This window comes from Pelobates fuscus, chromosome 3, assembly GCF_036172605.1.
Source record: "Pelobates fuscus isolate aPelFus1 chromosome 3, aPelFus1.pri, whole genome shotgun sequence".
In the NCBI taxonomy this organism is placed as follows: domain Eukaryota; kingdom Metazoa; phylum Chordata; class Amphibia; order Anura; family Pelobatidae; genus Pelobates; species Pelobates fuscus.
In genome coordinates this window covers 126,452,810-126,477,892 of record NC_086319.1, presented here as the reverse complement: position 1 = coordinate 126,477,892, position 25,083 = coordinate 126,452,810, and the positions used below count along the sequence as shown (strand labels likewise).

The window sequence follows — 25,083 nt, the reverse complement described above, 5'->3', positions numbered from 1 at the left end:
TATAGACAACAAACTATGCAACAATGTGCAATGTCAATCAGCAGTGGCTAAGGCCAGTAAGGTATTGTCATGCATGAAAAAGGGCATTCATTCTCAGGATGAGAATATAATTTTGCCTCTTTATAAATCACTGATTAGACCACATATTGAATATGCTGTGCAATTTAGGGCACCTGTTCTAAAGAAGGATATGGCACTAGAAAAAGCACAGAGGTGGGCTACAAAATTAATAAAAGGAATGGAACATATCAGCTATGAAGAAAGGTTAACAAATTTAAACCTATTTAGTTTAGAAAAACGTCACCTGAGAGGGGATATGATAACATTATACAAATATATTCGGGGCCAATACAAACCATTGTGTGGAAATGTATTCACAAATCGGACTTTACATAAGACACGAGGTCATGCGTTTAAACTGGAAGAAAGAAGATTTTGTCTAAGGCAAAGGAAAGGTTTTTTTTACTGTAAGAACAATAAGGATGTGGAATTCTCTGCCTGAAGAAGTGGTTTTATACAGATGTTCAAACAGCTACTAGATGCATACTTGCAAAAACAGAATATTCAAGGATATAATCTTTCAATGTAGGGTAATAACTGCTTGATTCAAGGAGAAATCTGACTACCATTCTGGGATCAAGAAGGAATTTTGTTCCTAGCTTGTTGAAAATTGGAAGTGCTTCAAACTGGGTTTTTTTTTTTTTTTTTTGCCTTCTTTTGGATCAACAGCAGAAAACAAATGTGAGGAAGGCTGAACTTGATGGACGTAAGTCTCTTTTCAGCTATGCAACTATTTATCTATGTTAGTGGCCAGATGCGACTAAGGTGCTGGTCCATTCCACTGTCCTTTCTCGCCTTGACTACTGTAATCCACTTCTCAATGGTCTTACGTGCTCCCAACTTGCGCCGTTACAGTCCATAATGAATGCGGCAGCGAGGCTCATCTTCCTGTCCGCCCGCACCTCCCATGCCTCACCCTTCTGTCAGTCCCTACATTGGCTTCCTATAAAATATAGAGCTCAATTTAAAATTCTGGTTCTTGCTTTCAAATCTCTACATATTGCTGCTCCCACCTATCTATCCTCCCTTATACACAAGTATGTTCCGTCCAGGCCCTTACGATCTGCTGAAGACTTACGTCTATCTTCTGTCCGTACGCCCACCTCTGATGCTCGCCTTCAAGATTTCTCGAGGGCTGCACCGTTCCCGTGGAACTCGCTTCCCTCCTCCGTTAGATGCTCACCCAGTCTCCACTCCTTCAAAAAATTGTTAAAAACACACTTCTTCATAAAAGCGTATCAATTAAACTGTTAATAGCTCCCAACTGATTCCTCTTCTGCAACTGTCACTAGTCTAATACTATCCTTACCTTTTTGTGTAATTTTACCCCACTCCCTCTAGCATGTAAGCTCATTGAGCAGGGCCCTCAGCCCCTCTGTTCCTGTGTGTCCAACTTGTCTGGTTACAACTACATGTCTGTTCGTCCACCCATTGTAAAGTGCTGTGGAATTTGACGGCGCTCTATAAATATCATAATAATAATATGTTAATATGTAAAAATCTATAGTATTCAGCAGGGTGTGCTGGTCCTGGGGGGCGACTTCAACTGTGTTTAAGACCCTATACTAGACTCCACATCTGACAAAACTCCTGTGAGACTGAAAACACTACAAAAGCTGGCCAAACGACTGACTTCCCTCTTCAGCTCATACAATTTCTACGATGTCTGGAGGTCACGGAACCCATCAGACAAATCATACACATACTACTCCTCAGTGCATAACTGTTATGCTAGGATAGACAGATGCTATCTAAAAGGGCCGCACCTAGTTCAGGTTCGAAATAGAAAATATTGAGTGGTCGAACCACGCACCGGTTATCTTTACAATAGCTGACAAGTTTACATTAAAAAACAAGCCCCCCTGGCGATTGAATGAATCGCTCCTCCGAGACCCCCAATTCTCCTTGACTATGGTGACAGAGATTGAACACTACTTTTCCACAAATGACACAGCTGACACACCCATAGACAGCATATGGCAAGCCCATATGGCAGTAGTCAATGGCTTATTCATCAAATGAGCCGCACACATCAAAAGGTTTCCCCAATCCAAACTCAAAAAGTGGAGCAAGAAACTCAGAGACCTGAATTTTCAAAATCAGAAACACTTCACCAAAATCCTTAGAAATCAAATACTACAAACTCAAAAGAAAATTTTGAAGAGGCGCACCTGCACCAAACTAGTTTTCTCATGAACAAAATAAAGCTCTCTCACTACAATAGAACACTACAGGGAAACAGAGCAGGAAAAAAACTAGCTACAGCGCTGAAAAAATTGCAAGCTAAATCTAGAATCCCATACCTCACATCTGACGCAAATACAAAACTTGTTTCCCTAGAAGCCATTAGCAATAAATGTGCATCCTTTTACGAAAAGCTTTATAATATACAAAGGGACACTAAGCAACACCATGCTACTGTAGGGGAATCCACAGCATACCTATAACACATCCACACAACCACACTCAAGCCCTACCAGAAGTACTTACTGTTTAAACCAATATCCTGGGACAAGGTCGAGGCAGCAATACAACTCCCCTCCAACAAAACACCAGGCCTGTCCAACATTTTCTATAAAAAATACTGTAAACACTTAGCCCTTCACTTACCCTGTCTGTTTAATAATGCAATTCTACATTCCAAATTGCCCAGATCCATGATTGCAGCCATAGTGATGACCCTCCCTAAGCCAAACTCCCCACACATTGTAAAATCTTCCGACCCATCTCCTTACTAACTTCAGATGCCAAATTATTCGCCAAAATCTTGCGAAAGCAGGGGACCAAAGGGATTATGTAATCCCTTGACACTGAAAAGGTGTTCGACTGCTTGAGGTGGAAATTCCTTGAAGCGGTCTAAGGAAATACAATTTTCCAGACAAGTTCCACTCTGTGGTTCGAGCACTTTATAATGCACCCACAGCCAAAATGTTATATGAGGGCTTTATTTCGGAGTAATTTGCCATAATGAATGGGATGCATCAGGGCTGCCCGCTCTTCCCCCTCCTATACGTCTTGGCCCTTGAGCTATTGGCGTTGCAAATTCGATCCAATTCGGCGATACGAGGGGTTCCAATAGGACAGTCGGAGCACAAAGTGAGCCTATTTGTGGATGATGTCCTCCTCACCATTAGAGACCCTGGAACATCCCTTCCCGCACTCACGGAGGTCTTGGGGGAACACAGGTTATGCCTCTCAACCTCAACGACAACACCATATACCAACTCAAAACATGCCATGACTTTGACTGGCGGGACGACCATATAACTTACCTTGGCATAAAACTTGGCATAGCCTCTGAAATCTTATCCTCTATGGATAAATGGAAAGGTAAATTACTATCCTGGTTGGGCCACATAGAGACTTTCAAAATGATGCAACTCCCCAAATTGCAGTTCGTGTTCCGCTCCCTGCCTGTGGACGTCCCAAGGATGCCCCATACTTTACTTAATTGCAAAGACACATCGACAGGTTCATTCCTAGTCACTGCAAAGCTCGCATCTCTAAATCCACAGCCACTAGGATATCGGGGGATGGAGGAGTGGGAGACCAGATATACGTATCAATCATGCTATTGGAACACAAAACTCCAAATCCAAACCCCCATGGGTAGAAATTGAATCCCACAGGTCTTTGAAGGAGGTGATCCAGTATGTTTTGTGGATACCCAAAACCTTGGGTCCCAAAATGAGCAACATACTACTCACCACATCTAACATGCTGCATGCTTGGGACAACCACAAAGCTAAGTTCTCCTCTTGGAGTTCGGTTTCGTTAGCTACACCAATCCATGTTTTAAATATTTCATCCCTACATTTGACAGCAGGGGGTGGGGAAGCAGGGATTAACATTTTTTTTATGACCTGCCCCAGACGACGTACTTACATTACCTACAATTACAATCCCTATTGAGACACTTCAACAAAACTAGGTCAGCTGAGATACCCAAAGTGCAACAGATATCCAATATTAAAAAAAATGTGCATGGGTTTTGCACTGCAAACTAAGATAATATCGGTCTGTTATGACACACTATTGTGGGACGCCACACTCCCGACACCCAAGTACACTAAGGAACGGGGGAAGGATCTGGGCTGGGAGATTCCTGATACCGCCTGGAACCGGGCCTTTATGATCAACAAATAATTAACTCACATGTAAAACTGATTAGGAAAATTACTACCAGATGGTAGCTCACACTGACATGGTTAACGCACATGTTCCCCAACACATCAGACAAATGTTGGAGGTGTGACTCAGAGAGGGGAACCATGTTACTCATCTGGTGGGAAAGCGCAATAATTAGAACCTTCTGGGAACAGATATCTAGGTTAATCTCTGACGTTCTAAAACAGCCAATACAGGCATCCGCAGAGTTTTTTCTCCTGTTTTTGTTCATAGAACACATGAATAAACGTCAAGGGACCCTAGCATTTCACATACTGATAGCCACACATTTGTTGTTGGCTGGGAAATGGAAATCCACAATAAGGGATGTGGATTAACAGGAGAATGGCCCACCAGAATTCTAACAGAGCTAATAAGAGATTGAATGTGTGGAGTCTATGGGAGGAATGGTTAGGGGGTCAAATTATACCACAACGGAAATTACCCACGATACCACAGGCCAGAGACCAACAGATCAAGGGAAAAGGCAGACACCACCCACTTAGAAATGTTCACAGGTAGTTGGCCCCCAGGTTCGTCCGCCTTGACCCTCATTAGCCCACATCACCACAACGCCCCACAGGGGTACATCACCTGTTTGAACACACCTGCTACCTTCTATTCTCTACTCTTTCTCCACTTCTTGCTTTTCAACTATTCTTCTTACTGTCCCCCAATACAGCAAGCACTGGGTTACCCCGAAAAATCCGGTGGCCTACACTTGGCCTAGTGTGCACATCCCTACCCATGGTGATATGTGATTAGCAGGGAAAGGCAACCATGGAACCAAATATGCACCACATAATAAACAAATGTGTTAACAATATGCAGCCTGTTCCACAACTGTATCTACCGTTGTCAAGCGCAGGTTCTGCCAGTATAAAAATGCTGTATCTTGTGATGCATATGCTTTAACCCTGCGTTTATGTTTAAGTTCAAGTTTTTGCTCATGTATATGCCTCTGTGATTACATGTCTCTAATATGTATGTAACTGAATCACTGGAATAAAGAAATAAAATAATAATAAAGCACTGACTAATACTAGCCCCTCCTATATCTCTTCACTGATCCGCAGGTATGCCCCTTCTCGATCTCTCTGCTCTGCCCGTGACCTTCTCCTGTCTGCTGCTCGCACCTGTACGACCAACTCACGCTTGGAGGACTTCTCGTGGGTGGCTCCTTTCCTTTGGAATAGCCTGCCCATGACCAGCAAGCTCTCCCTTAGTCTTCAATCTTTTAAAAAGTGCCTCAAAACCCATCTCTTTACTAAAGCGTATGGCCTCCCAGCGTAACCTCTAACTCACATACCTGTCCATTGCTCTCTTCTTTTTTTTATAATTTGTATTTTATTGAATTTTCATGAGTAAGACAGAATTTGCAGTATTGCATGGGTAACATAAACATGAGTAAAACACAACTGTGCCATTATATATAAGATATTAGTGGTTGATTTGAAAGTCTCTGAACATCGCTATCGTGGGGTCTTCAAGTAGGTAATACCGTAACGTTGCTGTAGCTGTAACTGCTGCAGCTGCTGTAACTCAGCGCCAGGATGCAGCCCCCTCTGATTGCTTTGCCAGTTTCTGAGCCTGTCTCTCTACTGCCTGCTTTCTATTGTGTGGCGGGCGTCTCTGTCCTTGTTGTGGGCTTGCTTCAAGGAGTTTGTACAGCTCTTCGGGGTCATCTGCCGAGGTCATTGTATAGGTCGTGTCGCCAGCTGTCACCTCTAGGGCTCCTTCCACTCCCCAGCGGTATTTTATCGAGCGGTCTCTGAGGTTTCTTGCCACAGGTGCCAATTTGCGTTGTTCTGCCAGCACTGTGAACGGGATGTCGCTGTAGATTGCCACTGGGTTCCCTTCATGGGTTACGTTCCCCTGCGTTCTGGAGGCCGTCATTATCGCGTTCTTGACTGTGATATCACGTGTCACCGCTATGACGTCTCTAGAGGTTCCCTCTGGTGCCGCCGGGGATTTCCTGACTCTGAATACCGAGGAGATCATTGGTGGATTGGACTCCCCCTTGATTCCCAGTGAGTCTATGAGGGTCTGTGTGTATCGTAGCAGGTGCTCTGTGCCTATGTTTTCTGGTATCCCCCTTAGGCGTATATTTCGGCGCCTATGGCGCGTTTCTAGTTTTGTCACCGTGCGGTGTAACTGCTGCACCTGTGATGCTAAGCCCTCCATCTGTACCTTGGTCTCCCGCATCTGACTGCTTCTGGCTACCTCTTTAGCCTCTATAGCCCGGATTTTGTTTCGGACCTCTCCCACCTCTTTCTGGACTTTCTGTAAGTCCTCCCTCCATACCTTTCTGAGGTCTAGCAGAAGCCTCTTGATGTCTCCCTTTGTTGCAGGGGCTGAGTCTTCGTCCGACTCTGGTGTGTCGGATTCTCCACCTGACTGTGGTGTGGAGATTACATCCTCCTCGTTGGAGTCCTCCGACGTCCCCTGTTCTTTGTCTGCCTCCGGCGCCATTTTGTATTGCAGCCGCTGCACGGGCCTTTCAAAGGAGATCCTTATATCTTGGGATCGGGGTGCCTCCGGACGCTGAGCCTTCTTATTTTTTCGCCCCATTATGTCTGCTGTTGAGGGGTGAATTGTGGTTGCTGGTAAAATCTTATATTTCGGCCAAAGGGCTTCGTTATATTTTCTGTAGCACGGAGCCCCGCTAGGAGACGTCCGTTCAGTCTCGTAGTTGGCCACGCCCCTCATTGCTCTCTTCTAAGGGGCAGCACTCTATTCTCTCATCCAGCTCTGCTTCACTCCACCTTGTTTGATTGTTACCTCCTGTCCTGTTATGTTTTAAGCCCCACCTCCTATAGACTGTAAGCTCATTTGAGCAGGGCCCTCTTCAACCTATTGTTCCTGTAATTTTTAAATTTTATTTTTGTATGTATTTGCATGTTATATATTCACAAATGGCTCTCAGACATAGTAGAAAAATAGGACTTCTCTTTACTTCAGCACACACACATAATGACATAACACAAGAGACACTAACACAACAGAACAAGTGCATAACTTCACTATGCTGCCATCTACTGGAAGGTGGACTGCATAACACCCCAATATATAACACTCCTCCTGTCAGGGTACCTGAGGCCTCTACCTCTAAGGGAGGTAGAGACTTGGTGGTGTATCCGTCCAGGCGAGCTGTTTCCTCCGTTCCTCGCGGTTCATCCAGTCACTTAAACACCGGCCGCGAGGAATCCACGTCCTTTTCTAGCAGGACGCTCAATACGTGACGTCATGACGCTATCACGAGCAATCTGTCACTCAAGTGTCCGATATCCAATCGGTACTTGTCAGAGGCGTGATTTCCATCCAGAGCCAGGGTATTTAAGCTTACTCCTTACTTCAGCTCATTGCCCTGTCGTGGTTCTAGCTTGTCTAGTCACTCAGTGCTCTGGTATTCTAGTTTGCTCTTTTGGTTTTGACTCGGCTCGTTGTACTACCCTGTCTCTCTGTTATCCCTTGACCCGGCTTGTCTCTCGCTTATCTGTCTTCTCGTTCCCTCGACCTCGGCTTGTCTCTGACTATTCTTTACTCTCGGTACGTTAGTCCGGCCATTCTAAGGCCCGGTATACGTACCTTTCCACTCTTTGTACTCTGCGTGTTGGATCCCTGTCCCGATCCTGACATTACGACAGGGCCAATGGATCCTGCAGGTACAAACAGTCAGCTTGGTTCTTCGGATCCCAGGTTTGACGCCATGGAACATAGGATGGATCAGATGGCTTTGGCACTACAGGCACTTTTGTCCCGTGCTAGTAATCCACCTGAGGAGACACGTACTCCTTCTATCTCTCCTGCAGTCTCAGGTCTAGAGGTAGCCACTGTAGGGGCTTCTTCCCGTATTACCCCACCAGTACGTTATGGCGGGTCACCGGAGAAGTGTCGTGGCTTTCTAAACCAGATTAGCATCCATTTCGAATTACAACCCCGCTCTTATCCTACAGATAGAGCAAAGGTTGGATTTATTATTACTCTGCTCATTGAAAAAGCTTTGAGATGGGCCAATCCTTTATGGGAGAATGATAATCCACTAGTCTATAATTATAATGCCTTTGTAGCTGCGTTTAGAAGAACTTTTGACCCTCCTGGCAGAAAGGTCAATGCAGCTAGATTAATGTTGCGCCTTAAACAGGACAATCGAACACTTGTGGATTATGCACTAGAGTTCAGATCCTTGGCGGCAGAAGTTAAGTGGAACGAACAGGCTTATATAGATGTGTTTCTGAATGGGTTATCAGATGTAATTCTTGACGAGGTCGCTACTAGAGAACTCCCTGAAAATTTGGAGGATTTAATTTCTTTTATATCTCGTATTGATGAACGCTTAAGAGAGAGGCAGAACACTCGAGATAGGACCCGTAGACCCTCCTTTAAACTAGCACCTACCTTTCAAATCTCTGAGTTCGAAGACTTACGTATTCCTGAACCTATGCAGATAGGCAGTACTCATCTCACTGAAAGGGAGAGACAGTACAGGAGAAGGGAGGGTTTATGTATGTATTGTGGAGTCAGGGGTCATTTACGCCTAAATTGTCCCAATCGTTCGGGAAACGCTCGCACCTAAGTTCCTCTAGAGGACAGGCCTTGGGTGTTTCTACTTTGTCCTCTATTCACAACTACAAGGAGCTCAGGCTTGTGTTACCCGTTTCTTTAAAGTGGGAGAAGGGAGTAGTTAAGACTATGGCACTAATCGATTCTGGAGCTGCTGAGAGCTTTATAGATCAGGGTTTTGCTGCCAAGCATGCTATTCCATCCCAGTTAAAAGAGACACCTTTGGCTGTCGAGGCCATCGATGGTAGACCGTTACTTGAACCTGTTATTTTCCATGAGACCATACCGATTAACTTGACTGTTGGCATCCTGCATAAAGAGGATATATCCTTAATGCTCATTTCTTCTCCGTCTATTCCCATAGTCCTGGGGTACTCCTGGCTGAGGAGACACAACCCTATTATTAATTGGGAATCAGGGGAGATAGTTTCGTGGGGAGAGAATTGTCAAGAAAAATGCTTGCGGAAGGTCTTACCTCTTGGATTAACTAATACATCGAATACCTCTGACAATCCTACAGAGACACAAATTCCGTCTCAGTATCTAGATTTAAAGGCAGTATTTGACAAAAAGAAAGCCGATACCTTACCCCCACACAGGTCCTTTGATTGCAAAATTAACCTACTCCCTGGTACCATGCCTCCCAGAGGTCATGTATACCCATTATCTATAAAGGAGAACTCAGTCCTAGAGGAATATATTCACGAGAATTTAGACAAGGGATTCATCAGGAGGTCCTCCTCCCCTGCCGGGGCTGGATTTTTTTTTGTTAAAAAGAAAGATGGTTCTTTGAGACCTTGTATTGATTATCGAGGCTTGAATAAGATAACCATTAAAAATGCCTACCCGATTCCCTTGATCACCGAACTCTTCGATCGTTTGAAGGGCTCTACAATTTTCACCAAGTTAGACCTCAGAGGGGCATATAACTTGGTGAGAATCCAGCAGGGACATGAGTGGATAACGGCATTCAATACTCGATATGGCCACTATGAATATACTGTCATGCCTTTTGGGTTATGCAATGCGCCAGCGGTATTCCAAGATCTGATAAACGAGGTTCTTAGGGAATTTCAGCAAGAGTGCGTCATTGTATACCTGGATGATATACTCATTCATTCTAGTGAGATTGAGATTCATCACAAGCAAGTCAGAAGGGTTTTGCACAAGCTTCTCCAGCATGGCTTGTACTGCAAGTTGGAGAAATGTAGCTTTGATCAAACTCAGGTAACCTTTCTCGGCTATGTGATCTCTGGGGAGGGATTTAAGATGGATCCGGATAAACTCCAATCCATTCTAGAGTGGCCTTTACCCACAGGTCTTAAAGCCATACAGAGATTTATTGGTTTTTCCAATTATTATAGGCGCTTTATTAAGGGCTATTCTTCCATTATTGCACCTATCACTAACATGACCAAACAGGGGGCTGATACTAAGAATTGGACTACTGAAGCTCTCCTTGCGTTCAAGACTCTCAAGGAGCTTTTCGCTTCCGCTCCAATTTTAGTTCACCCTGACACTTCTCTGCCTTTTTTGCTCGAGGTAGACGCATCAGAGACTGGTTTAGGTGCTGTTCTATCTCAAAGGTTGGGTGTTGATAAACCATTACATCCATGTGGATTTTTCTCTAAAAAATTGACCGGTACTGAAAGCAGGTATGACATTGGTGACAGAGAATTACTAGCAGTTATCAAGGCTTTGAAAGAATGGAGACATTTATTGGAAGGTACATTACATCCTGTTACCATTCTGACAGACCACAAAAACTTGTCCTATATCGGAGAGGCCAAGCGTCTGTCCTCCAGGCAGGCTCGTTGGTCGTTGTTTCTTACCCATTTCAATTACGTTCTGACTTACAGACCTGGGTCAAAGAATTCTAAAGCCGATGCGCTATCTCGCCAATATGAACCCTCTGCTTCAGTTGAACCACTTTTGTCTTCCATTGTACCCAAATGCAATATTATTGCTAATACCAGTCTCAAAATTCATTCTCCGCTACTTGACCAGATCTTGAAGTCACAACATCTAGCTCCCGGAAACACTCCTGAGGGAAGAAACTTTGTTCCTCCTGAACTTCATCTGGAGCTCTTACAATGTTTTCATGAAAGTAAAATAGCTGGTCATCCTGGTATTCGCAAGACATACTCTCTGATATCCAAGGATTTCTGGTGGCCTTCACTTCGAAAAGATATTGAGGAGTTCGTCGCAGCTTGTGAGACTTGTGCCAAGACTAAACTACCTCATGCATCCCCATGTGGCCTGTTACACCCCTTGGACATTCCTGAGAAACCTTGGTCCTGTTTGTCCATAGACTTTATCGTTGATTTGCCTGCTTCCAAAAGACAGACTGTTATTCTCACGGTGGTGGATAGATTTACTAAGATGGCCCATTTCGTGCCATTACCTAAACTTCCGACTTCTCCTGAATTGGCGGAGATTTTTGCGAGAGAAGTTTTTCGCCTACATGGGATTCCGTCAGAGATTGTTTCTGATAGAGGTTCTCAATTTGTCTCACGTTTCTGGAGATCCTTTTGTTCTCAAATGGGCATCAAATTGAACTTCTCCTCTGCCTATCACCCTCAGTCTAACGGAGCTGCTGAACGTACTAATCAAAAGATCGAACAGTATCTGCGTTGCTTTGTTTCCGAACACCAGGACGATTGGGTCGGTCTGATTCCTTGGGCGGAGTTCGCACACAATAACCTTGTTTGCGATTCAACTCGCTCTAGCCCTTTCTTCATGAACTATGGCTTTCATCCTTCAATTTTTCCTTCGGTTTCCTCTTCTCAGGGGATACCGTCGGTTGATGATCATGTCGCCAACCTGAAGAAATTATGGGATCAGACTCGGCAAATTCTATTACATAGTTCCTCGCTGTTCAAGAAACACGCTGACAAACATAGAAGAGCGGCTCCTGTTTTTGTTCCTGGGGATAGGGTGTGGTTGAGTACTAAGAATATTCGCCTAAAAGTTCCATCCATGAAATTTGCTCCTCGCTACATAGGCCCTTACAGGGTTCTCACTCGTATCAATCCGGTTGCGTATCGCCTTGCTCTGCCACCTGCCTTACGCATTCCTAACTCTTTTCATGTCTCCTTGTTGAAACCCCTCATTTGCAACAAATTCTCCTCTAAGGTCTCCTCACCTCGTCCTGTTCAGGTGGAGGGTCGGGAGGAGTACGAGGTCAGCTCCATCATTGACTCCAGAATTTCAAGGGGAAAACTGCAATATCTGGTCAACTGGAGGGGATATGGTCCTGAGGAGAGGAGTTGGGTACCTCAGGAGGACGTCCATGCTTCTCGCCTTCGCAGAGCATTTCACCTCCGCTTCCCATCTCGCCCCGGTTCATTCCGCCCGGTGGGCGTATCTGAGAGGGGGGGTACTGTCAGGGTACCTGAGGCCTCTACCTCTAAGGGAGGTAGAGACTTGGTGGTGTATCCGTCCAGGCGAGCTGTTTCCTCCGTTCCTCGCGGTTCATCCAGTCACTTAAACACCGGCCGCGAGGAATCCACGTCCTTTTCTAGCAGGACGCTCAATACGTGACGTCATGACGCTATCACGAGCAATCTGTCACTCAAGTGTCCGATATCCAATCGGTACTTGTCAGAGGCGTGATTTCCATCCAGAGCCAGGGTATTTAAGCTTACTCCTTACTTCAGCTCATTGCCCTGTCGTGGTTCTAGCTTGTCTAGTCACTCAGTGCTCTGGTATTCTAGTTTGCTCTTTTGGTTTTGACTCGGCTCGTTGTACTACCCTGTCTCTCTGTTATCCCTTGACCCGGCTTGTCTCTCGCTTATCTGTCTTCTCGTTCCCTCGACCTCGGCTTGTCTCTGACTATTCTTTACTCTCGGTACGTTAGTCCGGCCATTCTAAGGCCCGGTATACGTACCTTTCCACTCTTTGTACTCTGCGTGTTGGATCCCTGTCCCGATCCTGACACCTCCCCCCTAAACCTCAAAGTCTTTGAGATAACTGGGAGGGTGAATATTTCTTCTTGGTCGCCCCAAAACCATGTTTGGAGCTGCTTCACCTGGACCTTCAGTTGTAACCATCCCTCTAAAGTAAAAACCAGCTTCTCCTTCTGGAGAAAACTAAATATTGTAGATGCGACATGATTGCTTAGCAGGATTCATGTAAGTTGTCAAACTGTGATAAAACAGTGGACTGCAAAGGTTATGGTGCTTGGAGTGTCTCTTTAACATGTTTGCAAAATATTTTGAATCACTAAATAATCTTAACATGGAAAATAAAACTCTGTGCCCATCAAGAATTCATTGACAAATTTTTCAGCTCTATAAACACCATCAAAAATAGTATTTGGCTTGTTTTGTAGGTAGGAGTGAGGCTTTATAAAATGTGGGAGTTCATCCGAGGGCACAGTTTCTGAGACCCCCTGAATGTTAACATTCTTTCTCCTACATCTGTCATCTAGCAGGCTAAGATACTGGGTGAGAGAAGCCAATGAGGATTGCAGCTGGTTCAGCCTGCCACATTTGTTGGAGATTGTGTTGGAGTCCAGCTAGCATGTCCTGGATGTTCTTTTTAGTCACAGGGGCAGATTCTCCTGTGATCTGTAGGGCCTCCCAGTTTGAAGTAGCTATAGCCAGACTGTGTACTGAGTCCCCATCAGCAGACTTCATAGATGAGGTCTATGGGGAGTTGGGGTCAGAGCCGACAATGGCAGTTGTAGCATGAGGCCAATGTCCCAATTGACTTGGGTGTGTGAGGCATCGCTCTTTGAGACCTCTGTCCCATCTTATCCTGGGTGCAAGGGTCAGTTGTCTTGACCTGTGTGCCAGACTTGATCCACGTTAGTTCTTGCGGTCGACCGCCCACACGGTAGGCCGTAATGCCTTTTCTGCAGCGTTTTGTGCCTGAAGAGAGAAAAAAAAACATCTGCAGGTTGAGCAGAATGCCCAGGGTAAGTGTCCAACCTGTTTATTAGCAGATGGATCTCATTCGACTGATATTGATCAGATTCTGCTCTAAGCTGTTAGTGCTGTTGGAGATGTGTAAACAGCAACTGGTTTAATACTTACAAAAATATAATGTTCGGGGATACCATTTTAAATATGTTAGGTTGCAGCTACTGGATCCAAGGAGAGATCTGACTGTCATTCTATGGTTAAAAAGTTTTTTTTTTAGTTTGTTGCAAAATGGAAAGCAAACTTCAAACTGGGCTTTTTTGACTTCTTTTGGATCAACAGCAAAAACAAATGAGAGAGGGGCTAACCTCGATGGACACATGTCTTCTCAAACTATGTAATAAATGCAGATTTTAAATCTCTCACTGGTTACACATTATAAAAGTGCATTTGGTGGTGACTATAACCCCATATACACATATGGCAGGATGCCAGCACACCATGGAACTCCACTTTAGACATTGTAGGAAGAATTCTCAAAAAGAATAGGGCAACCTACAGTCAATAACCCCACCATCCCACTGTCATTTACTCCTGCTGCTCCCCCTCTTTCAAATGCCTTCCTTTGTAGTTGTTTTACCCTGTCTGACTGACTGCAACCTCCATAGAGACAGTTGGGAGAAGCTCGAAAGAGCAGTAGAGTTGACTGTTTTGTGTTAGCAAAGTTTTGGCAGATTTGTGTTAGGATCAGAATGTTGTGTAAAGTTGCAAAAATATTGTAATCACTAGCAGAATATTCCTGCTGATTCTATTGACTTACATGGGGATTTTTAATGATTTGAAGAATTTGTACCACTTTTTAGAATGTGAAACTTTGAATTGCCAGTCTGTTGCCCTAAAACCAATATTTTATATAATTAATGAATGCATCAAACCACTCAGCTCTCATAGAATCCTTGGTGAAATTTCCTGGCAGGTCACATTATATGTTAACATTGTATGTTATTCCTGATTCACATATGAAATTACTCTCAGCTCTGACAGCAAACGTCTATGTTTCATATGTTCTCAAACTCGCTAAACTTTCTCAAAATGTATTTCACTCATGCTATGTCAGGTATTGTTTGACATCACTCTTCAACAGTCTTTTCTTTTTTGCATTTTAATGATCAGCTTATTCTCAAAAATAGCTTAAGTATATATAGTAACCATAAAAAAGTATCATGTTTTCTAGGATTGTCTTAGCTGACTAACAAAACACAGATAAGTAGGTAACTGAAAAAAATCACTGCAATTTATTTATAAGATTCAATTCTCAAAATGAAGGGGAAATAGGAAGTAAATAATAGCTTAAGAGGTTTGCATAGCAGCATATAGTGATAACTAATGTTTTTGACGTTTGCACAGGCTCGATTACAAGTTGGTAAAGGATATGGAAACACATTTAATTGCATATTTACAATCTATAGGAACGAACATGTGAGTATCATGCTCTTTAAATATAATATGTGGGAAAATATGAATGCATGTCTTTATGAAACTTCAAACTGGTATAGACAGACTTCAAAGCAAAACAATTTGTACAAAATGTGTTACATTCATTTTTGTTTTTAACCCCTTCAGGACGGAGTCAATAGTGCACGTTCTGATCAAAACAAAACGTAATCAAAAACTGGAATTTGCGCTAGCTATATGTCTGTTCAACCGTAATTCACCGCTGTCACATTAAGTGCCCCCACACTTATTATATATAATTATGTTCAGGAGAAACAGGGCTTTAATTTATCATTAACTATTCATATATGAAACATATTTTTTTATGAATAAAATTTTAAAAAATGTGAGAAAATAAGATTTTTTTAAATAATTTATATTTCCATCGACATTTTAGCTGTGAATGTCATAATACTGCACAAAAATGCACATATTTGTAATCAGCGATGTCTCACGGGTACAACAGTAGCCCCCATTAACAGGTTTTATGGTGTTTTGGAAAGTTACAGGGTCAAATATAGAACGTTCCATTTTCAAATTGAAATTTGCCAGATTAGTAATGTTACCTTTGAGACGGTGTGGTAGCCCAGGAATGAGAATTACCCCCATAATGGCATACCATTTGAAAAAGTAGACAACCCAAGGTATTGAAAGTGGGGTATGTTTAGTCTTTTTAATAGCCCCTTAGTCACAAACACTGGCCAAATTTAGCGTTCATATTTGCTTTTGTGTGAAAAAAGCAAAAAACTAATATTTGGCCAGTGTTTGTGACTAAGTGGCTACTAAGAAAGACTGGACATACCCCACTTGCAATACCTTGGGTTGTCTACTTTTGCAAATGGTATGCAATCATCGGGGTAATTCTCATTCCTAGGCTACCATACGCTCTCAAAGGCAACATAACCAATCTGGCAAATTTAAATGTCAAAAAAATGAAATGCAAGCCTTTATTTAAAAAATTACCATATTGTGATCACTATTTCCCAAATGCTCCCCTACTTGAATGCTGGTCAAAAGATCAACATTGTTTGTTATAACAAGATCCAGACAAGCATCCTTTTTAGTTGGTGCTTGTACCAGTTGTGACATAAAGGTGTCATTTAACACATTCAAAAACCTGATTCCCCTTGCTGAAGTACTAGTCACTCTATCCCAATTTATGTCCGGGAAATGAAAATCTCCAATAATTAATGTGTAACCCTGATTTGCAGCTTTCCCAATTTGCTTTAACAGCTGTTAAGGTGGAGTCTAATTTCGTAGGACAGGCTCCACAGCATTTAGTGTAACGACCTAGTTTAGAACACCCACGAAGGTGTTTATTAGCAGAAGCAAGGGAATTAGAGATAGCATAGGAGATCTGTTAGTGTCTTTTTTGTGACATTCTGACTTTATGTCAGTCACTTTTTACTTGGACTCCGTTATCTCCCTCTGTCTATCTAGACACCTACTACTCCTGTCTATCCCTCTGCTAATTTTAAACGTTTGGTCTAACACCCTTCATAACTCTATAATGTGTATATCGAGTTATTTATCTCGAAATTGATTGAATACACTAAAGGATTTTTTTGAAGGTATTCTGCTGTATAGGGGCCTATTGCCTATAACCCCCTGTGTAATAGCACTCCGATAAATGGATTTGCTTTTGGTACCAAGGGTAAAATTATAGGCAACTAGGGGAACCAGAGAGTTGTCATTGATACATAGTTGCCATAGTATCTCTTTCTCTTGAATAGATTATTAAAGTCTGTATATATTTTTTGTGGATTTGGAGAGACTTCTTACGCACTATAGTTATCATACGTAACATCTCTCTGATACCCATCTACCCACTGGACTCCAGATTCTAAGATTCTTTTGGCATAACATCTATGTGCACACATATCTATACCAGCCGGCTTGGGAGTTCTTCCCTTTCTTTTATGGGAGAACATCCAAGCATCTCCTTGTGTTTTTTTCATTGACATAACTTAAGGGTTCATGCCCAATTTGGGTGTAGCTGGTATCACCCACCCTGACCATTTTTTCCTAGTCGGAGACTTTACCTTGTGTGAATCTTTAGACTAAGGAGAAAATATCCTCTCTTTTCATATTTCATTATCAATAAAGGGTTTAAGACCCATATTTTTGGTCAGAAGGGAGACTTCTTTATATTTAAACCATTGACTAATGGCGGGCTTCCTAGCTAATAAACCCAATGCCACCAAATGGTGCCAAGATGCCGATTTAATCTTTTCAGAATCTGACTTACAACCAGATGACCTCAATTATTCCATGACATCAGGTTTCAATTCTCTCACACAGCTATATAAACAACAGATAAGGTCGAGCTGGGAGATAGCCTCTCTAGAGAATTATCTAAAAAAAAGTTTAATACCGAGAGGACTAAGAATACCTACAACCCCCAGTTCACACATTGACGAAGAAGAATTCGTCAAAGAGTGGGAGGAAGCCGCAGGCCAATGTTCTATACGCTTTATGCAAATCATATGTAAATTTGAGAATAAAAAACTAGCAGAAATCGAAAAAAAGATCGAGAGCGAAGTAGAAAAAATCCAACAACATAAAACTGACCCAGCATTCAGTCCGAATGAGAACAAGTTACAAACTAACTTAGAAAAATATCAAAGTATCATAAAACAAAGAAAACATCAAAAATTCTTAAGAGATCACAAAGACTTTAAAAACGGGAACGTTTATAAAAGATTCAGTAATAAGAGGAGGGTTGACAGCGACCAAGCTTCAACCTCAGAATACGAATCTAGCGGCTCCGATACTGAGATAACATCAAACCCCTCCACCTCTAGTGAGAACAATAGAGGGATCCTAAAGAGAGGGGTCACCTTTTTAGACAATACACAGGGGGACAATCGCCCGTTCCTGAGGTCCAGATCCAAAAAGCAATACAACCGGAAAAAACGGTTTTGAAGAACAGACAAATTGTCAACTTATCTGAATATATTCTCACACAACCAGAATTAGATTTGTTGGCAAAAGGTCTGTCTTTCATTCCCACACCACGTTTTGATAAGTTTACATGGGTTAAGGATGTTCACTTGTTCGCAAGAAAGCTCATTCTACACAAAAACTTCCTTGTAAGTGAAGAGAAAAAAGCTAAAAATCTAGGCCTAGATCTCAAAGATTATCGCATGACTATGATTTTAGCAGACCTGTTGGAAGAGAATGATAACTCCTTAGGACATAATTACCCTCTAACTAATCTTAAGAACAAGAGCCACTATTGCCCCAAGCTAGGAGACTCTAAATACGTAGAGACCTTTGTTGAGTTGGTATGTGAAGAAATTGAAAAAGTTGCTTTTAATGAAATAAGTCACAAGCCAAACTCCAACCTAACCGCATTAGAACACCAAGCAGTAAAGACACTAAAAGAAAATAAGACCATAACTATAAAACCCTCAGATAAAGGAGGCAATATAGTTATAATGGATACCCCGAAATATGTGGAGATGAATAAAAAGATACTAACAGACCAAATGACTTACAAAATCTTGAAACAAGACCCCTCCAAAATATTTGCCAATAAGTTAAAAAGCATCTTGCAACAAGGCCTAGATGATAACCTAATCTCTAAGGATGAATATAACTTTATGGCCATTAACAGTCCTCGTATCTCGACCTTCTATAGCCTGCCAAAAATTCATAAACAACAACAGATCTTGACAGGCAGGCCCATTGTCTCTGGCAACAACAATATGACTCAAAATGTAAGTGTCTACTTAGACCACATCCTAAAACCGCTAGTCACACAACTCCCGTCGTATCTAAGAGACACGAAACAACCCTAGCGGTTTTGACAAAAACCAGATTACCACCTAACTCTATTATCTGCAGCTTGGATGTGGAATCACTGTACAGCTCAATTCCACACTCGCTGGGCTTGAAACACACAGAACACTTTTTAAGGAGTAGAGGGACGTCCCTAGATAAACACAGCGTATTGGTATTAGATCTTCTAAGGTTTGTCTTAAAACACAATTTCTTTTTGTTTGATGGAGTGTACTATCACCAGGTGCAGGGGACTGCTATGGGGACGTCTTGTGCGCCCTCATATGCAAACCTGCACCTGGGATGGTGGGAGGAACAAGTTGTTTTTACATCTCCCCCCAAAAATCCCCTGACCCAGTACATATATCTATGGAAAAGATATATAGATGACTTTATAATCATCTGGACTGGGTCAGGGGACCAGTTCAGACAATTCACACTCAGCCTGAACACAAATGAACTTAACCTTAAATTCACAGCAGAAATAGGCACTCCGTCCCTAAGCTTCCTCGATTTGATGGTGTCTCCACAAGAACTGGGCACCATTAAAACAAACCTTTTCAGAAAGAGCACGGCTACCAACAACCTTCTAAATTGGAAAAGTTATCACCCGACACAGCAGAAATGGGGAATACCGACGGGCCAATACTTACGTTTAAGACGTAATTGCTCCGATTTGGAAGACTTTAAAACACAAGCAAGAGAATTGCGCCACATGTTCAGGTCCAAAGGATACCCCAACAAATGCCTGAAGAAGGCATACCATAGGGCTCTCCTATCTGAACAGGAAGATCTAGTAAGAGAAAGGGAAATTTCCCCTCCACTAAAAAATACAGACCTAAAACAACTTAGGTGTATTGCCACTTTCGACGCGGGTTGGGACCAAGTCAAAGCAATTATGAACCGCTTCTGGCCTCTACTAAAACAGGACACACACCTTAGGGATGTCCTTCCCTCCTATGCAACCCTGACAGCTAGAAGGGGCAACAACTTGAAAGATTTACTGGTACATAGTCACTTCCAGCCCTGTAAACCACCAACACATTGGCTATCGGAAAAAATCAAAGGCACCTACAAGTGTGGCAGGTGCAAAGCATGTGGGTATATTAATACCAAATCAAAGGACTTTAATAACAGCTCCAACACAGAAAATTTCAAATCACTTTCCTTTTTTAACTGTAACTCAAAGGGAGTGATCTACTTAATCACCTGCCAATGTCACATTATGTATGTAGGCAAAACCTTTAGACCGTTCAAGAAACGCATTCTTGAACATGTAAATTCCATAAAAACAGCCAGACATATAGAAACATCGGTCTCCAGGCATGTGAGAACCTTTCACAATGGGGACCCAAAAGTTCTTAGATTTCAGGGCATCGAACTAATTTAACAGGACCAGAGGAAGGGCAATTGGGACCAACGTCTAAGGAGACGTGAATGCTATTGGATCTATCGCCTGAAAACCCTGTCCCCCAAAGGTCTCAATGAGGGTTTCTCGTACTCCCCATTTATTTAGAAGTCTCCATAAATATATAGTGCACTTGTAAATAGCCTTCATTTCTTTTTATCTTAGTTTTTTGTATATATTTTTGTCTGAGAATTTTCATATCACTATATTTCACCTTATTAGGCGTTTTCAACAGAGGGACACTTAACCGTCCCCATTACTGCCGCCCGACTATAAATTCCTCCCTTCTGCCTCTAGTATGTCCCTAACCCTAATACAGGGCTCAGAATTGGACAGATATAATTACCTACTAAGGACGCTGCTTAAACCCCCCCCCCTTTTTTTCATTATCAGGACATTCTATTTTTTAAATAAACTAATCATAATGCTACACTTTACTTTCACACTACAGTGGCTATCCCATATCGAACAGAAATGTTCTGAAAATCCAATCACATATCGACATAGATATTCATATATATGTATATATATATATTTTTCATGCCACTTGTAGCATTATGATTCATTATCATTAGTGTGTCCGGTCCTTTCCATACCACTGTTCACGTCCTTTCTCATTTTTTTGAATCGCTGTGGCTATTTCTATATCAACACTGTCTATTACCTAACTCTACACTCGGAGATACAATGTTACACATCTACTTATGGCCCAATAAACATGGACACAGTGTAACAGGATTAGCTTGACTAAGACGGATGCCTCGGACAGCTCTAACTTTGGAAGGCTTGCTTCCACACAAGGAGTTCACAGCCTGTCAATCATTAGACGTCATGGAAGCTAACTCCACCCCTATAGAGTTTAAATTAACATAGCGTCACGTCAGCGATGACGACGTGAAGCACCTTTCCCTGATTGGCCAGCAGCGATTTAAATACCGGGAGATTCTGGGCGGCAATTCCGGTCCCTGACGAAGGAGTTGCTTACTCCGAAACGCGCGTCGGATCTCATCTGGGGGGATTCCCGAGTCACAGCACTCGATCACTGCACTATGCACCTCTCACCACGCACTGAGGAAATCCTCCCCTCTACTGTTCACCTTTAGTTATGATTTACCATTTTTTCTAATTTTTCGTTTTCTCACTATTACTCTCTCTGGAGTCTAATTTCGTAGGACAGGCTCCACAGCATTTAGTGTAACGACCTAGTTTAGAACACCCACGAAGGTGTTTATTAGCAGAAGCAAGGGAATTAGAGATAGCATAGGAGATCTGTTAGTGTCTTTTTTGTGACATTCTGACTTTATGTCAGTCACTTTTTACTTGGACTCCGTTATCTCCCTCTGTCTATCTAGACACCTACTACTCCTGTCTATCCCTCTGCTAATTTTAAACGTTTGGTCTAACACCCTTCATAACTCTATAATGTGTATATCGAGTTATTTATCTCGAAATTGATTGAATACACTAAAGGATTTTTTTGAAGGTATTCTGCTGTATAGGGGCCTATTGCCTATAACCCCCTGTGTAATAGCACTCCGATAAATGGATTTGCTTTTGGTACCAAGGGTAAAATTATAGGCAACTAGGGGAACCAGAGAGTTGTCATTGATACATAGTTGCCATAGTATCTCTTTCTCTTGAATAGATTATTAAAGTCTGTATATATTTTTTGTGGATTTGGAGAGACTTCTTACGCACTATAGTTATCATACGTAACATCTCTCTGATACCCATCTACCCACTGGACTCCAGATTCTAAGATTCTTTTGGCATAACATCTATGTGCACACATATCTATACCAGCCGGCTTGGCAGTTCTTCCCTTTCTTTTATGGGAGAACATCCAAGCATCTCCTTGTGTTTTTTTCATTGACATAACTTAAGGGTTCATGCCCAATTTGGGTGTAGCTGGTATCACCCACCCTGACCATTTTTTCCTAGTCGGAGACTTTACCTTGTGTGAATCTTTAGACTAAGGAGAAAATATCCTCTCTTTTCATATTTCATTATCAATAAAGGGTTTAAGACCCATATTTTTGGTCAGAAGGGAGACTTCTTTATATTTAAACCATTGACTAATGGCGGGCTTCCTAGCTAATAAACCCAATGCCACCAAATGGTGCCAAGATGCCGATTTAATCTTTTCAGAATCTGACTTACAACCAGATGACCTCAATTATTCCATGACATCAGGTTTCAATTCTCTCACACAGCTATATAAACAACAGATAAGGTCGAGCTGGGAGATAGCCTCTCTAGAGAATTATCTAAAAAAAAGTTTAATACCGAGAGGACTAAGAATACCTACAACCCCCAGTTCACACATTGACGAAGAAGAATTCGTCAAAGAGTGGGAGGAAGCCGCAGGCCAATGTTCTATACGCTTTATGCAAATCATATGTAAATTTGAGAATAAAAAACTAGCAGAAATCGAAAAAAAGATCGAGAGCGAAGTAGAAAAAATCCAACAACATAAAACTGACCCAGCATTCAGTCCGAATGAGAACAAGTTACAAACTAACTTAGAAAAATATCAAAGTATCATAAAACAAAGAAAACATCAAAAATTCTTAAGAGATCACAAAGACTTTAAAACCGGGAACGTTTATAAAAGATTCAGTAATAAGAGGAGGGTTGACAGCGACCAAGCTTCAACCTCAGAATACGAATCTAGCGGCTCCGATACTGAGATAACATCAAACCCCTCCACCTCTAGTGAGAACAATAGAGGGATCCTAAAGAGAGGGGTCACCTTTTTAGACAATACACAGGGGGACAATCGCCCGTTCCTGAGGTCCAGATCCAAAAAGCAATACAACCGGAAAAAACGGTTTTGAAGAACAGACAAATTGTCAACTTATCTGAATATATTCTCACACAACCAGAATTAGATTTGTTGGCAAAAGGTCTGTCTTTCATTCCCACACCACGTTTTGATAAGTTTACATGGGTTAAGGATGTTCACTTGTTCGCAAGAAAGCTCATTCTACACAAAAACTTCCTTGTAAGTGAAGAGAAAAAAGCTAAAAATCTAGGCCTAGATCTCAAAGATTATCGCATGACTATGATTTTAGCAGACCTGTTGGAAGAGAATGATAACTCCTTAGGACATAATTACCCTCTAACTAATCTTAAGAACAAGAGCCACTATTGCCCCAAGCTAGGAGACTCTAAATACGTAGAGACCTTTGTTGAGTTGGTATGTGAAGAAATTGAAAAAGTTGCTTTTAATGAAATAAGTCACAAGCCAAACTCCAACCTAACCGCATTAGAACACCAAGCAGTAAAGACACTAAAAGAAAATAAGACCATAACTATAAAACCCTCAGATAAAGGAGGCAATATAGTTATAATGGATACCCCGAAATATGTGGAGATGAATAAAAAGATACTAACAGACCAAATGACTTACAAAATCTTGAAACAAGACCCCTCCAAAATATTTGCCAATAAGTTAAAAAGCATCTTGCAACAAGGCCTAGATGATAACCTAATCTCTAAGGATGAATATAACTTTATGGCCATTAACAGTCCTCGTATCTCGACCTTCTATAGCCTGCCAAAAATTCATAAACAACAACAGATCTTGACAGGCAGGCCCATTGTCTCTGGCAACAACAATATGACTCAAAATGTAAGTGTCTACTTAGACCACATCCTAAAACCGCTAGTCACACAACTCCCGTCGTATCTAAGAGACACGAAACAAACCCTAGCGGTTTTGACAAAAAACAGATTACCACCTAACTCTATTATCTGCAGCTTGGATGTGGAATCACTGTACAGCTCAATTCCACACTCGCTGGGCTTGAAACACACAGAACACTTTTTAAGGAGTAGAGGGACGTCCCTAGATAAACACAGCGTATTGGTATTAGATCTTCTAAGTTTTGTCTTAAAACACAATTTCTTTTTGTTTGATGGAGTGTACTATCACCAGGTGCAGGGGACTGCTATGGGGACGTCTTGTGCGCCCTCATATGCAAACCTGCACCTGGGATGGTGGGAGGAACAAGTTGTTTTTACATCTCCCCCCAAAAATCCCCTGACCCAGTACATATATCTATGGAAAAGATATATAGATGACTTTATAATCATCTGGACTGGGTCAGGGGACCAGTTCAGACAATTCACACTCAGCCTGAACACAAATGAACTTAACCTTAAATTCACAGCAGAAATAGGCACTCCGTCCCTAAGCTTCCTCGATTTGATGGTGTCTCCACAAGAACTGGGCACCATTAAAACAAACCTTTTCAGAAAGAGCACGGCTACCAACAACCTTCTAAATTGGAAAAGTTATCACCCGACACAGCAGAAATGGGGAATACCGACGGGCCAATACTTACGTTTAAGACGTAATTGCTCCGATTTGGAAGACTTTAAAACACAAGCAAGAGAATTGCGCCACATGTTCAGGTCCAAAGGATACCCCAACAAATGCCTGAAGAAGGCATACCATAGGGCTCTCCTATCTGAACAGGAAGATCTAGTAAGAGAAAGGGAAATTTCCCCTCCACTAAAAAATACAGACCTAAAACAACTTAGGTGTATTGCCACTTTCGACGCGGGTTGGGACCAAGTCAAAGCAATTATGAACCGCTTCTGGCCTCTACTAAAACAGGACACACACCTTAGGGATGTCCTTCCCTCCTATGCAACCCTGACAGCTAGAAGGGGCAACAACTTGAAAGATTTACTGGTACATAGTCACTTCCAGCCCTGTAAACCACCAACACATTG

The 25,083-nt window shown here is 42.2% G+C and overlaps 1 protein-coding gene across 6 annotated transcripts in view; it reads left to right on the top strand.

The window, feature by feature from the left end:
- The window catches only part of SLC25A48 (solute carrier family 25 member 48), a 91,989-nt gene that overhangs the window by 30,262 nt on the left and 36,644 nt on the right, over window positions 1–25,083 (top strand). For 2 of the 6 annotated variants that reach the window (XM_063447457.1, XM_063447458.1), the window contains exons 3-4: window positions 14,890–14,926; window positions 15,063–15,134. The exons of 2 other annotated variants lie outside the window; for them this stretch is intronic. Coding sequence is in view for 2 of the 4 variants with exons in the window: in XM_063447454.1 (XP_063303524.1) it covers window positions 15,063–15,134 (72 nt within the window). In the remaining 2 variants the exon portion in view is untranslated. The remainder of the gene's footprint in view (window positions 1–14,889; window positions 14,927–15,062; window positions 15,135–25,083) is intronic. 2 more of the 6 variants (XM_063447454.1, XM_063447453.1) reach the window with 1 other exon arrangement.